General features: G+C 44.4%; 1 protein-coding gene across 1 annotated transcript in view; it reads left to right on the top strand.

Annotated features, from left to right (window-relative positions):
• Positions 1-8,738: 8,738 nt before the first annotated feature.
• Positions 8,739-14,960, top strand: part of Cdcp1 (CUB domain containing protein 1) — a 38,461-nt gene continuing 32,239 nt past the window's right edge. The window contains exon 1 of the mRNA XM_036193862.1: positions 8,739-8,949. Coding sequence (XP_036049755.1) covers positions 8,868-8,949 — 82 coding nt within the window. The 5' untranslated portion in view covers positions 8,739-8,867. The remainder of the gene's footprint in view (positions 8,950-14,960) is intronic.

The following is a 14,960-nucleotide window of genomic DNA, read 5'->3' as shown; positions in this document are numbered from 1 at the left end:
TGGTTCCTCTGGGGCAAATTACTTGCAAAGTTAATGCCATGAACCTCCTATCTCATCCTGAGATGCAACAAATTCCTCTGTGTCAGGTTCACAAGGGAGCCCTCATCCAAACTGACCCATCCCTCGCAAAATGCACTGTACATTTGCAACGTCAGCTAACCAGATTGAACCACTTCACTCAGAGAAGCTTCCTGACTCAGGCTGATAGACCCTATCCTCTTTCTTCCAAATGGATTAAGTCCCAGCCTAGCTGCCTCCAACCAATCCAACAGGTCAGGATCCAGAGTGAACCACCATGGCCTTGTTGTGGAAGCCAGGGGCTCTATTACCCTCCTTTTCTTTCCTTGGGGAGAAGAGATACAGAGAGCAAATCCAGTGTCTCTACTGACTAAATTCCAGATGAGTGTGTGTGTGTGTGTGTGTGTGTGTGTGTGTGTGTGTGTGTATGTATGTACTCGCAGGAGCCTAAATAAGCCAAGGTATCAGATCCCCTGAAGCTGAAGTTACAGGTAGTTGTGAGCTATCCAATATGAGTGCTGGGAACTGACCTTCAGTCTTCTAGAGGAACAGCAGGTGCTCTTAACACAGAGCCATCTCTCCAGCCCCAGCCCTGATCCTCCTTAAAAATGAAAGCTGTGTTCTCTCTTTCAGTGTTGCTAAGTTCAAACAGCTCCTGAGGGCAGTAGTGGGATAGCAGCGCAATCCACACATTGTTGGCCGGGTTGGTTCTGTTTGTTAAGCACTATTATTACCAAGCACAGTTTTAAGCCCATGAACATAAAGATTAATAAGAGAAAGACAGCTTCCTGTCTGGTAACTGACACTTCCAGGTGTGAATGAAACCTTAAAGAAGTTTGTCTCCAAGGTTCTCTTCCCAACCTGGCTGTAGCAGCACACACGTGTAAGCCTGGTACTTAGGAGGAGGCTGAGGTAGGAGAACTGTAGGAGTTTGAGGCTTAGTGAATCCCAGGCCAGTCTAAGCTACAGTGTCTCAAAAAACCCAAAGGGGTGAGGGGATCAGAGATCTTTTTCCAAGTCCCACACCCCTACCTTCCATATCCACATATGTGACAGCTACCATGGCAACAGTAACCTCAGCCAGCTGCACTGTGTGCCTTCTCACCAAGTACTGCATCAAGTAAGGGACATACACTAACTGAATTCATCTTTCTAGCACCCTACAAAGGTCATCCTCTCATAGTCTGAGCCCATAAATGAAAAAAAACTGAGACATATGGATGAAGGAGTTCACAAACCAAGTTGCAGATCCAGCTTCTAAATGCAAGAACCCACCTGGAACATCCATGTTAGCAGCTGCTGAGTCACCCATCTCATGTCTCTCAAATGCTTTCCCAATATGATGACTAGGGTCTGTTCTCCAAACACCAGCAGCATCTCCTATGCTTGTCTTAAGATGAGGCTTAATTCCAAATGACTGTATGTTTTTAAGGAGATGCAAGGAGGGAGGTGAGCTGGAGAGATGGGTCAGTGCTTAAAACCACTTACCACTCTTGCAGAGGACCAGGGTTCAGTTCCCAGTTGCAGGGATGACACCTCTTCTGAGAGCAGGCTTCTGTATATATACAGTATACAGACATATACTCAGGCACACATAAAGTTAAATAAAATAAATATATTTTTTAAAAAGAGACCCAAGGCTTTAAAGGAGATATCTCAGTCAATAAAGCACTTACCTTGCAAGCACAAAGACTTGAGTCTCATCCCCAGAACTCAGGCAAAACTAAATAAAAAACCAGGCATGGTGGTGCCTGTGTGAAATCCCAGTGCTGGAGAGGCAAAGACAAGCAGATCCCTGGGACTCACTGCCAGCCAGCCTAACCTACTTGAAGAGTTCCAAGTCAGTGAGAGACCCAATCGAATGGAGGAGGAAGGAAAGGGAAGGGAAAGGAGGTGGGGGGGAACAAAGGAAAAGAAGATTAAGACAAGGCAAGGAAAATACCTAAGGTATCACACCCATGGTTGTCTTCAGGATTCTATACATGCATGCAAACATGCATACATACATACACACATACACATACTCATACACATGGGGGGCAGGTAGTGCTTTCTCACATAATATTCAGGTTGGTATGCTGAGCAGCCTCAATTGTTGTGGAATATTTAATTATGTAAAGATGTGTTACACTTGTTTTGGCTGTGGAATATTACTTTAACTGTGTAAAGATGTGTTACATTTGTTTATGCTGCATTTGTTTAACAATGTAAGGATGTGTGTTTAATTATGTAAAGATATGTTTCATTTGTTTCACCTTGCCTGCCTAAGGCACCTGATTGGTCTAATAAAAAGCTGAACGGCCACTAGCTAGGCAGGTGAGGAATAGGTGGGGCTGCTCGGCAGAGAGAATAAATAGGAGGAAAATCTAGGCATGAGGAAAGAAAAGAGAACAGAGAATAAGGGAGATGTTGGGGCCAGAAGCCAGACATAGAGACAGCAGGAAAGTAAGACATATAGAAAGAAAAGGTGAAAAGGCCCGAGGCAAAATGTAGATAAAGAGAAACAGGTTAAGTTATAAGAATTAGCAAGAAACAAGCATAAGATAAGGCTTAAGTATTCATAACTAATATTGTCTCTGTGTCATGATTTGGGACCTAGTTAGTGGCCCAAAAGAAGAAGCCTGGTGCACTTAATGCTGGCTCCTTCACTGGGAAGCTCAACTGTGTCTGGAGAGCACCAGGATGCTAGGTTATGAGCATGCTCGTTTCATCCAAGCACCATTATCATTTAAGGAGTTTATCACTAGAACAACCACTCTGTATGATTTTATTCCATTCTTTCCACTCTGGGCACTCACAGGGAAAAGTAGACACAGAATTTAGGGTGTCTGCTAGCATTATCCCTCTGTTTTACAACTCAACTCTGTTGTGGTGCATGCATCCTGGGTACCCCTTCCCTCTCCCTTGGGTGGGGCATCTGCTCCCTTTCTAGAGGTACTTTGAAACTAGAAAAGTATTACTGGGCAGTACCTTCCATAGGCTGGGTGCCCCTGGCTATATGCCTCTCCAACACTTGAAAAGGAACATATTTTAATCTCTCTCTCTCTCCCTCCCTCTCTCTCTCTCTCTCTCTCTCTCTCTCTCTCTCTCTCTCTCTCCCTCTCTCTCTCCCTCCCTCTTCCTCTGCACTATCACACAGTTCCATATGGAATAGAGTATCATTTAGTGGCTTCAGGAACTTCAAAACCTGACTGAGGGAATGCTGAATTCCTGAAGAAACATTTCACTGAGGTTCGGCAAGACATATTTACCTAATTCACAGCCATGTCATAGTTACTGTCATTTGGCCTACTATTGTAGTAATGGCCTCAAGGAGTCTCCCATCCAACCTCTGGGTTGAGTCTCAGGGACAAGCCCAGAGCAGCTTCCCCGTATGAACCTGCCCAACCCTGGCCAACATTAGAAGTATGTGTATAGTTCCAGAAGATAAACACAACTCAAAGTGGGCAGAGCCAGAAACAGCCAGTCCATGAGGGGTTTTTTTTTTGTTTGTTTGCTTGTTTGTTTTTGTTTCTGTTTTCCCATTTAAAACATGGTTAATTGGAAGTACTCGCAAGGTAGAGGCAGGCAGATCTCTGTGAGTTTGAGACCAGTCTGGTCTGCACAGGGAGTTCCATGACAGCCAGGACTGCAATAGTGAAACCCTTCTAGAAAAATAAATAGCCAGTGGCTCAGTGGGAAAGGCTCCTACCACCAAACCTGACAGCCGAGTTTAATCCCTGGGACACATATGGTAGTAAGAGAAACCAATTATCCTCTGACTTCCACATGCAAGCTTTGTCATAGGCATGTCCACATACAAATTAAATAACTGTTAAAAAATAAACAGTAAAAACCTAAACATAACACTAGACTCAGTTCTCACTGTGCCTTATCAACCAATAATTTCCAGATCATTACAACATAGATAATTATAAATACGCCACACTACTTTAGTCTTTACACGCACACACACACAGTGGGTTGGGTTGTTGAGATGGGGTCTCATGTAATACAAGCTGTTTTTAAACTCACTGTATAGCTGAGTCTGACCTTAAATTCATGATCCTACTGGTTCCCTGCCCAAGCACTGGGGTTATGGGTATGCACCATCAAGCTTTGATATTTATATTTAACAGGAATCACAGAAACGAAATTTGTTAGAATTCTTAAATTTGTAAGGCCCATGAATATAATGGCTATATGAAGCACAAGTACATCTATAGATAAAATCATATTTTGTGTACCTCAAGAAATCAATGGCCTCTTATAAGATGTACCTTGTAAAATGACCTAAAATGACAGAAGAAGCAGGTATGGTGAAGATACTGTATTACTTTTCTGGATTTGGAGACATTTGTGATCTTTTTAAATTTTTTTCAAGTTTGTAACTTGTGGCAATTTCTTTCCTTATTCTAAATAATTACTTTTTATACCTGATTTTAAAATGTGTAACTTTATATTCTTTTTCTTAAGCTGGTCAGGTTTTTTGTTTGTTGTCGTTTTTCTGGTTTTTCATGTCAGGTTGGTTTTTTCTGGTTTTTGTTTTGTTTTGGTTTTTGGTTTTTTTCAAGACAGGGTTTCTCTGTAGCTTTGGAGGCTGTCCTGGAACTCGCTTTGTAGACCTCGAACTTACAGAGATCCACCTGCCTCTGCTTTCCGAGTGCTGGGATTACAGGCTTGTGTCACCACCGCCCTGCCTTCATGTCCATCCTGCCTATATTTTGTGTATTTTTTTCTTCTCTTGTTTTTTCAAAACAGGGTTTGTTTGTGTAGCCTTGAATGTCCTAGAACTAGCTCTGCAGACCAGGCTGGCCTCGAACTCAGAAATTCACTTTCCTCTGCATCCTGAGTGCTGAGATTAAAGGCTTGTGCCACCACTGCTTGGCTCCATCTTTTTCTTTTAAAGGAAATTTATTCCACTTTTTATTTGTGTGTGTGTGTGTGTGTGCAGGCACAAGTAGACCATGGTGCACATGTGGAGGTCAGAGGACAACTTTGGGGAGTTGATTCTCTCCCTCCACCATGTGGGTCCTAGACAGCCAACTCAGACTGTCTGACTTGGCAACAAGCACCTTTACTCACTGAGCCGTCTTGCCAGCCCTTATGTATTTTTTATTTTAATGGAATGTTTCCCCCAGTATGTTCCTATGAAAAGGTGTATGAGAGTCACCCCTTCCTGTCCTTTTTCTGTCTTACCACTACTGAAATTCATGACTTGCAGCTCAATATTCTCCCTTCAGGGTCTTGTGTGTGCCCATCAGGCCCTTTACCAGCCTCTCTGCTTGTTTTTAAAAGTATCTACTACTGTTGATTTTTTCCCCAAATTTTGTTTTTGTTTTTTGATATAGGGTTTTTCTGTGTGGCTCTGGCTGTCCTGGAACTCACTCTGTAAACTAGACTGGCCACTGACTCAGAGATCTACCTGTATCTGCCCCTCTGGTGCCTACATATCTCTAAGGAACTTAACAATTATTTTTGTCTGGCTTTGCTTTCATCTTCTCCTGGACAGTCTTTTCCCACCATGTTACCTTTTCTTGTTTGATAAGTCAGTTTTCAAAGTTTCCCTTAGAAGTGAGAGCTGCATTGTGGGCTATTACTTCTAACTAGACTTACAAGCTAGGAACCTCATGGGAGGAGCTGGCCAGTCCATTGAGGGGTCAGTAGGCATCTTTGGACTGCTCAGATTCCTGGAAGACCCTTTCACTTCTAGCATGGAGGAGGAGCAGTTGGCAGGCCATGGACTCTCAGTATTCTGGATGCATACATTTTCTGAATCTATCTTTAGAATGCTTCCCAGGCCCTCAGCTGTGCTAGCAGCCCTGAGCACAGATCTCTAGGATTCTGTGTTTCCAGAAGCAGTTGCTCAGACAGGAAGGCAGGAAGCGGCTCCTGGAGCTAACTATAGAACTTCTCTGCAGCCCTCTCCCAGCCTTCCTTGTTTTAGCAGCTCCAGCTAAAAACACCCCCTCACCCCCAGTTTTGGAACTGGAGCTGCCATTTCCTGAGTGCTATGGATTCTTTTCTTTTCTTTAGAGGATTTCACAGTGTAAAACCTGTTAACAACCTCCACCTTGCTAGACCATGGTTCTGCTTTCTCTTGGCTCCATAGGCATTTACAGCCTGTTCTCTTTCCAGCCACAGGATCAATTTTGCTGCTGTCTTTTCTTCTCCACATCTGTGTAAACTTCTGTGCTTTTAAAATCTCTGTTCTTTTAGCCTTTGTAAAACAGTTTCAAGAGAAGTCATAATGAGGTGGGATAGTAGAATGAAAAAGAAATAAAAAAGGAAAGGAAAGGACATGACTGCTCCTAGGTACTGTGGAGGAGAAAGTTTCTTGTAGATAAAATGGGGAGCTTAGGTAGAAGCAGGGATATCTGGGCAAGTCCAGAGTAGACATGACCAGGCTGAGCTGGGCCATGTGAAAGAGGAGGAGGGGAGCAAAAAGAAGAGAGAGGAAACCAGGTGTAGCAGCCAGAAGGTCAAAGGTCCAAAAAGGATGGGTAACCATAATGTCTGGATTATATAGGGAAAAGCCTCTGGGGAAAGGGATGCCCAGCCCCTGGGCTGGAGAGTTCTGGGTAGAGTGTTGGGGTATACTGAGAAAACTGAGGGATGCTAAGAGAACCTAGCAGCCAGGTCTGCTTTGGTATGTTAAATAGGCATCTCAGCCTAAGACAGTTAGTTAGTTCATTTAGTTAGTCCAGGTTTGAAACGAAACAATAGTCTGTTATATCACTTTGTTTCTTTTGTTGTTATTTGAGACAGAGTCTCTCTATATAGTCCAGACTAGCCTCAAACCTGTGATCCTCCTGTATCTGTCTCAGCATGAGTCAGCCGGACACAGGGTCTATTTTAAATTTTTTAAAATTATACATGTATTTATTTATTTTGTATGGCACACATGTCACAGTACACATAAGGAGGTCAGAGGACAATTTGCAGGGATCAGTTCTCTCTGTCCATCATGTGGGGCTGGGGATCAAACCCTTATCATCAGGCCTGGTGCCAAGTGCCTAGACCTGTTAAACCATCTTGCCGGCCCCATAGGATTTATTTTAAAACTCACCTCTCAGTCTGCCATTTCTCTCATGCATGAAGCAGATTTAGCTGCCTGAATTTCCCTGACTCCTCCTATTCAGCCACGAGAAGAAGACAGAACTCTGGTTAGTACTCCCCTCTCCCCTACCCCCCAAACCAAAATGTCACCCCGGGACATCTTGACCAGTGGTACAGTTTGGTCACCAAATGTCTCCTTGTTTTCCTATCTCATCTTTGCTGCTGTTGTCTGGACTATTGTTAATCTTCACATCTGGGAATGACTCATTTTCAGAAAGTCAGTATCAACTGTTCCAACCATGAAGTCAGTTAACCAAATGTTGGAGAATTGAGTTGTAAATAAAACAATTTGTTCCTTAAGCTCAACTTGCCAAGTAGCTTTTTTGATAGTTCTTTCCCCTAATTTACAGGCCCTTCCGTAGGCGGAGCTGTGATGAGGTCCTGCCTCAGCTGCTCTTGCTCGGAGGTGGAGAGCATTTGCTTTATTCTTCAGTGGAAACTGAGAAGGGAGGAAGGTAGATGAAGCTCCAGAAAAGTGATTTCTCATCTCTGCTGATGACCAGGCGAGGTGGGGGAGGTATGACAGGCTCAGCTTCTCCAGGAGCTAAAGAGAAGTTGGGGTGACACTTTGATTGATGCTGAGGCATGGGATTCTTTTCCTGTCCTAGGTTCCTTGAGAGGTCTGAGTGACCTTGGCCCATGGGCATAGTGGACCCATGGGGCCATGGAGTACTTTGGGCTGTATCCTGGCCTGCCAGCCAAGAGCTCCTAAACCATCTACTATCATTCTCTGTGATCCAGGTCTCGGGATGGCCTAGGTTCAACCCCTTTGAGGAGGGGTCTCACGACCTTTTCATAGGGGTCGTCTAAGACTATTGAAAAGCATAGATATTTACATTCTGATTCATAACAGTATCAAAATTAGTTATGAAGTAGCAACAAAAATAACTTTATGGTTGGGTCACTACAACATGAAGAACTGTATTAAAGGGTCACAGCATTAGGACGGTTGAAAACCACTGGCCTAGAGGACGGAAGGAGACCCCACAGGATCTCTGAAACCAGAGGTAGGTGACCAGCTGCATCTGAGAAGGGACTGGATGCCAGGAACACTGTAGGAAAGACCAACTTCTGATTTGAATTCTTCACACTCACAGCTCAACAGCACTGTGCACACTGTTCAATTAAGGGGCCTTGTGGATCTCTTGGGTTTCTTCTCTTGGGTCTTTCCAGCCTCGTGCACTCACCCAAATTAGTCTTCACCCACCCATTCAACGTAGGGTCTCTGAAGTATCTCAGTACAAGCAACCTTAAGCAACCTTGCCCAGCATCTGTGAAACCCCAGCTTCAAAAAAGAACAACACACCAACTCGGCGGAACCCACCCTGAGCCACTACATCTGTCCTAAGTCGAGCTGCAGAGAAAGCCGAAAGGCTAGGATCAGTGACCCACAGGAAGATTCCCCTTCTTAACAGGCACACTGGGAGAGGGAAGTGAGGAGGAGCTGGTTGTAACCAAGGTCCTTTGGACTTTGAGAAAGGAACTGAAGCGGAGGAGGCGGGGACAAATTTGCCTCAAGGCTACCGGGCATGGGTGGGTAGTACCTGAGCAGAAGCAGGAAGAGGAGGAGGCCAGAGAGGAAGCCTGGGTCACCCTCGCTCCTGCTGAGCGGGCGGGGCGGGGTCCTGCGTGCAGGTGAGCGGCGGGGCAGGGCTGGGCGCGGCTGCGTTTCGGTGCCCCGGCGCCGCTGAGGCCTCTAGCAGACACAGGCCACAGTCGTGCCCTACAGAGGCCGAGGCGCCCCCAGAGTCATGGCCCGCTCGGCCTGTGGGTTCTCAGTCGCACTGCTGGGCGCCCTGCTGCTGGGTATAGCGCGCCTGCTGCACGGGACAGGTAAGAGCAAGCTGTGGCCAGGGAGGTGCCTGGACGTGGCGCGTGCGATCCAGTCCCCGTAGCACGGTCGGAGAGCTTTGGCCGCTCGAGGGTCCTGGGACGACTCGCTCTGCGCGCAGGCCGCCGCACGTGGGAGAGCACTGAACCTGGGTGAGCTCCGCGCGGAGAGAATACACGCGTGGAACAAGCCTTAGGAGGATGCATTCAAGGTGGCGCGTTGTGTCCTGGGGAGTTTACTGAGACTCTTAGAGACTCCCGATTAAGGCATGGGAGAGCTTTCCTCTCCAGACCCACCCTCCACCTGGGCTAGAGAAGTGCTAAAAGACCATGAATTGACCTCTTTACCTGTCTGCGCGCCCCATTTTCCTGAGGACCAGGAGCATTAACTCGAAAGGAAAGCTCTAAGTGGACAATCACGGGCGGAGTGGACAGCAGCGGGCGTCTAGGTGTGGAGTCCCACGGGTGCCCCGCCCCTTCCTTGGTGGAAGGCTGAACAGTTGTTCCATTGAGCCTGTGGATTTCAAGTAGTTTGGGTTGGGAGCAGAGGCTGCCCTGACCCAGAGATCTGCTCCAGGAACTTGACATGAGGCTCTTTCTCAGACTCATACAAGTTTTTTTGTTTAAAACAAAAAATAGTGCTGTCCAAATCATGATTGAGGTCTGTGATATCTTTTGCAATGCCCAAGAGGGTGTTTATGTTTGACAGGTATATAAATTAGCATAAATTAAATAGTAAAAATAAAATGGTGGGGTGAACTTGGGCATAAACCTCAGGAAAACTTCCTGGTTTCTTTTTCCAACATTAGTAATATATTATTAATTATATTATTATTAATTAATATATTAGTAATATATTACTGCATGGTAGATAGAAAAATTTAAGACCTCATTTAAAATTACACACACACACACACACACACACACACACACACACACTGGTCTATATTTTGTTATTGCTAAAATTTGGTTTGTGTTTTTCTGAGGCAGGGTCTCCCCGTGTAGTCCAAGCTGGCTGGCCTTGAACACATTGAGTTTCATACCTCCACCTCCAGACTGCTACAATTCATTTTTCAGATGTGGGCAGCCACTGTACTTAGGACTATATTTTCAATCAGTTTAAAGGGCAGAGTATGTAGTCCAGTGTGAAGAGTGCCGGCCTAGCATATACACAGCCTTGGGTTCAATTCCCAGTGCTCCATAAACTGAGCATGATGGCTCATACTTGTGATCCAAGCATTCTGGAGGTGGAAGCAGGAGAATCAGGAATTCAAGGTCATCCTTAGCTACATAGTGAGTTCTTGGCAGGCCTGGGCTGTATGAAATATTGTCTTAAAAATACATTTTAAGAATTTAAAAAAAAATAGGGAGGGAAGATATGTGTGCATGAGAGAGAAGGGTGGTGTGGTGTGTGCCAGCACTGTTGGAGGCAGGTGACACTCTATGGATTGTTTTGAGATGTTTCTGACTTCCTATGATAATAGTTGAAAACTTCTCTGGTAAGACTGTGGTGTAAGTTCAGTCATCACTGAATACAAGATATGCAATTTGCTTTGAACTGGTTGCTGTCTGTCTACATCACGAGTTTATTCTTAGACCCATAGCCTGGAAACACAGATTTTTGAAGTGGTTACATGAACTTTTATAGTCACAGAACAAAAGAGACTTATAAATCAAGGCATTTTCTGACACATCGGTGGAGACAGTGGTAGGTGGGTTACTCCGAGGGTGGAGTCCCTGGGCTAGGCTCAGATGCTGTCTGAGGACATTTTTGGCTGTTGGGGGTCACAGAAGCTAAGGATTTCCTAAGTTAATATAATCAAAGAGTTTTTACCTTACAGTAAGAAAAACGTTAGATCATAGACAGAGGTGGGTGGTAAATGCCTATTTAGGGGACTATAGATTGTCCAAAATAATCTTAACTCTCAATCTGCAACATTCTAACTCTCCATAGTTAGGAAGTTCAAATGATCCTGCCAGTCTGCAGGATAGATAGATGTAGGTCTTCAAAGCGGCTCACTTCACATGTCACATGTCTCACTCACCCAGACCCGAGGAGGCTGTCATTTAATTCCAGAAACTCCACTCAAGTCCTTCCTTCCAGGAAGGTCTGGGCTAGCTGAGTTGTATAAATACTAGGAATTTTACCAATTCACTTTCTTCTTCTGTGACCTCAGGAGCAGGGCCCTATGAGGTCACGTAACAGGTTGACTCATCAGTGTCCGGTTTTCCCAAAGTCAGGCTCTGTCTTAAGTGGTGGAAGCCTCTGAGGACCTAGCACACCTCAACAAAGAGTGAAGAAAACTTGTGTCACTGTAGAGATGGAGAGTAAAGGAAAGCTTGAGACTGGAGGAGGTGTACTTGGTATTCCACCAGCTCCTTCCTGGCCAGAAGGGAAGCACTGGTTGGATTAGAATGAAAACCTTTAAAAACACCATGCTGCTTGCTTCCAAGAGCTACCAGATACCAGGGTCCATGTCAGTGACCTCATTGTCTTGCTGCCATTGTTCTTCCAAAACTGGAAATGACACAAATTCAAATGAGGTCTCTGGCTGTTGTCTGGAGGTGTTACTAGTAGGAAGTAGAGTTCCATGGCCCTCCCCCACACCCCACAAATTGCCCTGGGGTGAGTCACAGGAGACATTCAGGATTTCATGCCATCCACAGGCTCTGCTCAGAGTTCACCTTTGTTCATAGATAATGTTTTGTTCCACTTGGATATATATTGCAATTTTTTCTAGAATAATTATAATACGTAGAACATTTTTTTAGAGCTGGGGAATGTAGCTCAATTGGCAGAGCTCTTGCCTAGCATGTACAAAGCCCAGTTTTGTTTTTGTTTGGTTTTGGTTTTTTGAGACAGGGTTTCTTTGTGTAGCTTTGCTGTCCTAGAATTAGCTCGCAGACATCTGTCTGCCTCTGCTTCCTGAGTGCTGGAATTAAAAGTGTGTATGTGCTACCACCATCCTGTTCATCAAAGCCCTGGGTGTAATCTTAAGCACTGAATAAACAGGCATGGTGTTGCACAAATATAATCATAGTGCTTGGGAGATGGAGGCAGGAGCATCAGAGTTTCGAGGTCATCTTACATGACAAGCCCCAGGTTATACTGGGCTACATAAATAGATGTGCACACCACAATTTCATTCGGATAGTTCTATTTAGTGGGCAGGCATTAAGAATTAAATAGCAGAGGGCAAGAAAAAATGGCTTGGTGGGCTGATAAGGCATTTGTCACCAAGCCTAACAACTTGAGTTCAATCCCCAGGACCCACCTAGCAGTAAAGAAGCTACTCCCAAGTTGTCAAGTTGTCCTCTGACTTACACACACACACCCACACTCACACACTCACATGAACACACACACACCTTCGCTTATTGCACAAACCTCAACTCATTTCTACTTAGCAGTGCTAATGGGGATGGTAAGGAAGGGTGAGGTCACTGTGAGGTAGTGGAGAGTACCTAGACCCCTGATGTGGGGACTTGTGGCTGAGGCCTTCAGTTTTGTTAATTAAGAAAAGTTCACACCCTTTAATTGTAACTCCAAACTATAAAAATTATCTCCTAATCAAATTATTTCAAGCCACTCACCACAACCTTGTAATTAGCCCATCACCTTCTTCTGAGAGATGAGAGATTGGAAACACTCTGGACAACCTGACAAGAAGAACCCAGCCCCACCTCATCCCTTCACAACCTTTTGTTTGTATTTGGTTTAATAGTTTTTTGTTTTTGTTTTTGTTTTTAAATAAGGTTTAATTATCAGCATTGCTCTGAGGTCCTGCCTTCGTTAAGCAGATCCCTTGTTTGCAGTTTCTAGAATTTCTGGCTACTGCTACTCCTTCCAGCAGCCAAAGCATATGAAACACTTTCTGTGAAAGCTACTATTTTGTGTTGGTATCCTACTTAACATCAATAATACCCTCCTGAAAGCCAGTCACCGTGATGTCCTAAGTCTCATTATTTCATGGTGGGGACAATTATTGAGCTGTTGCTTGGTCATGCAGAACCCCTAACAGGTTCTGAATGTGTAGTGAAACAGATAGATACACATGTGGAATTACCAACCAATGTTATTAAATGTGAAGTCCATATAGTATTGACTGGAGACTGCCAGGCCGTACATGTAATTTATCACAGATGGTCTCTTGGCACAGGGTAACCCACTTTACCTCCCTCTGTGGACACTCCAGGGTCTCTACCAGCACCTGATCTCTTCAGTTCCTGGTACATGGAACACAAGCAGAGACTCTCAGTACATCTTTTTAAGTGTTGTTTGGAGCTATAAACGTTTCCAAATAGACATTGGTTAGAGTAACTTTGATGGAGGAAATAGAAGTCATAATGTTTGAACAATTAAAAATTAGGCTCTTTTTGTCCTGAGAAAATATAGACAGGGAGGCATGGATGGGGCTTCATATTCCCAAGCAAAGAGTAGGCGCAGAGAGCTGGAGTAACTTGCCTGAGATAGCCCAGCTGGGTAACAGGGACACTGAGGTATTGTCTGAATCCTAGAAACTGCCCTTGACTTAAAAACAACAAAAAAAAGACCCACATAGGAATTAGTACTGTGTTTGCATTTATTCTAGGAATATGTACATACGCGCTCCCCCCCCATTAAGAATTCTTTTATTTTTATTTTAATTTAATTTTATCTTTTTTAGTTTTTGAGACAGGGACTCTGTACATAGTCCTTGCTGTCCTAGAACTCACCATTGGGCCAGGCTGGCCTCAAACTCACAGAGATCCATCTGCTTCAGCCTCCGGAATGCTGAGATTAAAGGTGTATGTCATTATCTCCCAATTATAGGATTACAGGTATGCACTGCCATGCTTAGCTGAGGTGATTTGTGAGTCACCCTTGTCTTACCTTTCCCAGCAAAACTTCTCTAAATCCCACCGAGTCTCCTAAGCATGTCAGAAAAGCCCTGGAAGCAGGAACATTTCCAGGTGATTTTTCTTGAAACACAATTTATTCCATTGCTTTAAGAACCATGGTGATCTGTGTTGCTATTAGTACTTCAGAAACACCAGATTGAAGGGTTAGGCTGAAACAAGCCACTGTGATGGAAATATGCAACTTCTCCATCTTTCCTAGTGCACAGGCTTCTAGCCACCTTCCAATGGGTGAGCTTGTGTTTGTTGTGTTATTGGTGGTGGTTTTTTGAGACTGGATCTCACTATGTATTCCTGGCTGGCCTGGAACTCCTATGTAGCCCAAGCTGGCACCAAACTTGCAGTGACCTTTCTGATTGTGCCTCCGAGTACTAGGATTACAAATGTGTGACACTATACCTAGTTGTGTCTGGTTTGTGTGTGTGTGGGGGGGGGGGCGGTGTTCTTTTTTTGTTGTTCATATTCAAGGGTTTAGAAACAGAGTTGGTTCAATGACAAGCCATGTGAATAGTAGCCAGCTCCTGAGGTCACAGTGCAGACAAAGTTGCTACTGTCACTCAGAAGGTAGAGGCAGGAGAGTCTGAGTGCAAGACCCTGTCTCAAGCAAATCAAAGCAAAAATTTCTATTGCATAGTGATGTCATAGCTGTCCCATATGGAGTGCAAGGTATGTCACTCATGTTTGTGCTAACTTGGTAAAGTTAACTTATATACCATTGTATAAATATATAGTGTGGGTAGCCTAGAAGATGAACGTAGTGGTAAACAATGAGGCAAGAACTTGTGTGTTTATTATACATCTATTGTTACTTTAGAGTGTTCATTTTCCTGTACAGCAGTATTCCATGTTATACCATCAGTTACTCCTGTTATCATGCCCCTTGACTTCATCAAGAACCAGGTCTAGCCGTGGCTCTGTAGCTTCTAGGCTTGTGTTGATACTTTCAATGACATTTGCACCACATTGTGAAATGGCCAATGTATGTATCCTACTAAGTGACATGTGGCCACAGTGCAAAATACGGGGTAGAAAAGCTCAATCTCATTGTAGCAGGGAAGGAATGGCAAAGGGAAAGTATGGTGGCAGGAGCAGGAAGCTGGCAGGTCACATTTTCA

The sequence above is a fragment of the Onychomys torridus genome, chromosome 7 (assembly GCF_903995425.1).
Source record: "Onychomys torridus chromosome 7, mOncTor1.1, whole genome shotgun sequence".
Lineage (NCBI taxonomy): Eukaryota > Metazoa > Chordata > Mammalia > Rodentia > Cricetidae > Onychomys > Onychomys torridus.
This window is presented reverse-complemented; position numbering and strand designations above follow the sequence as displayed.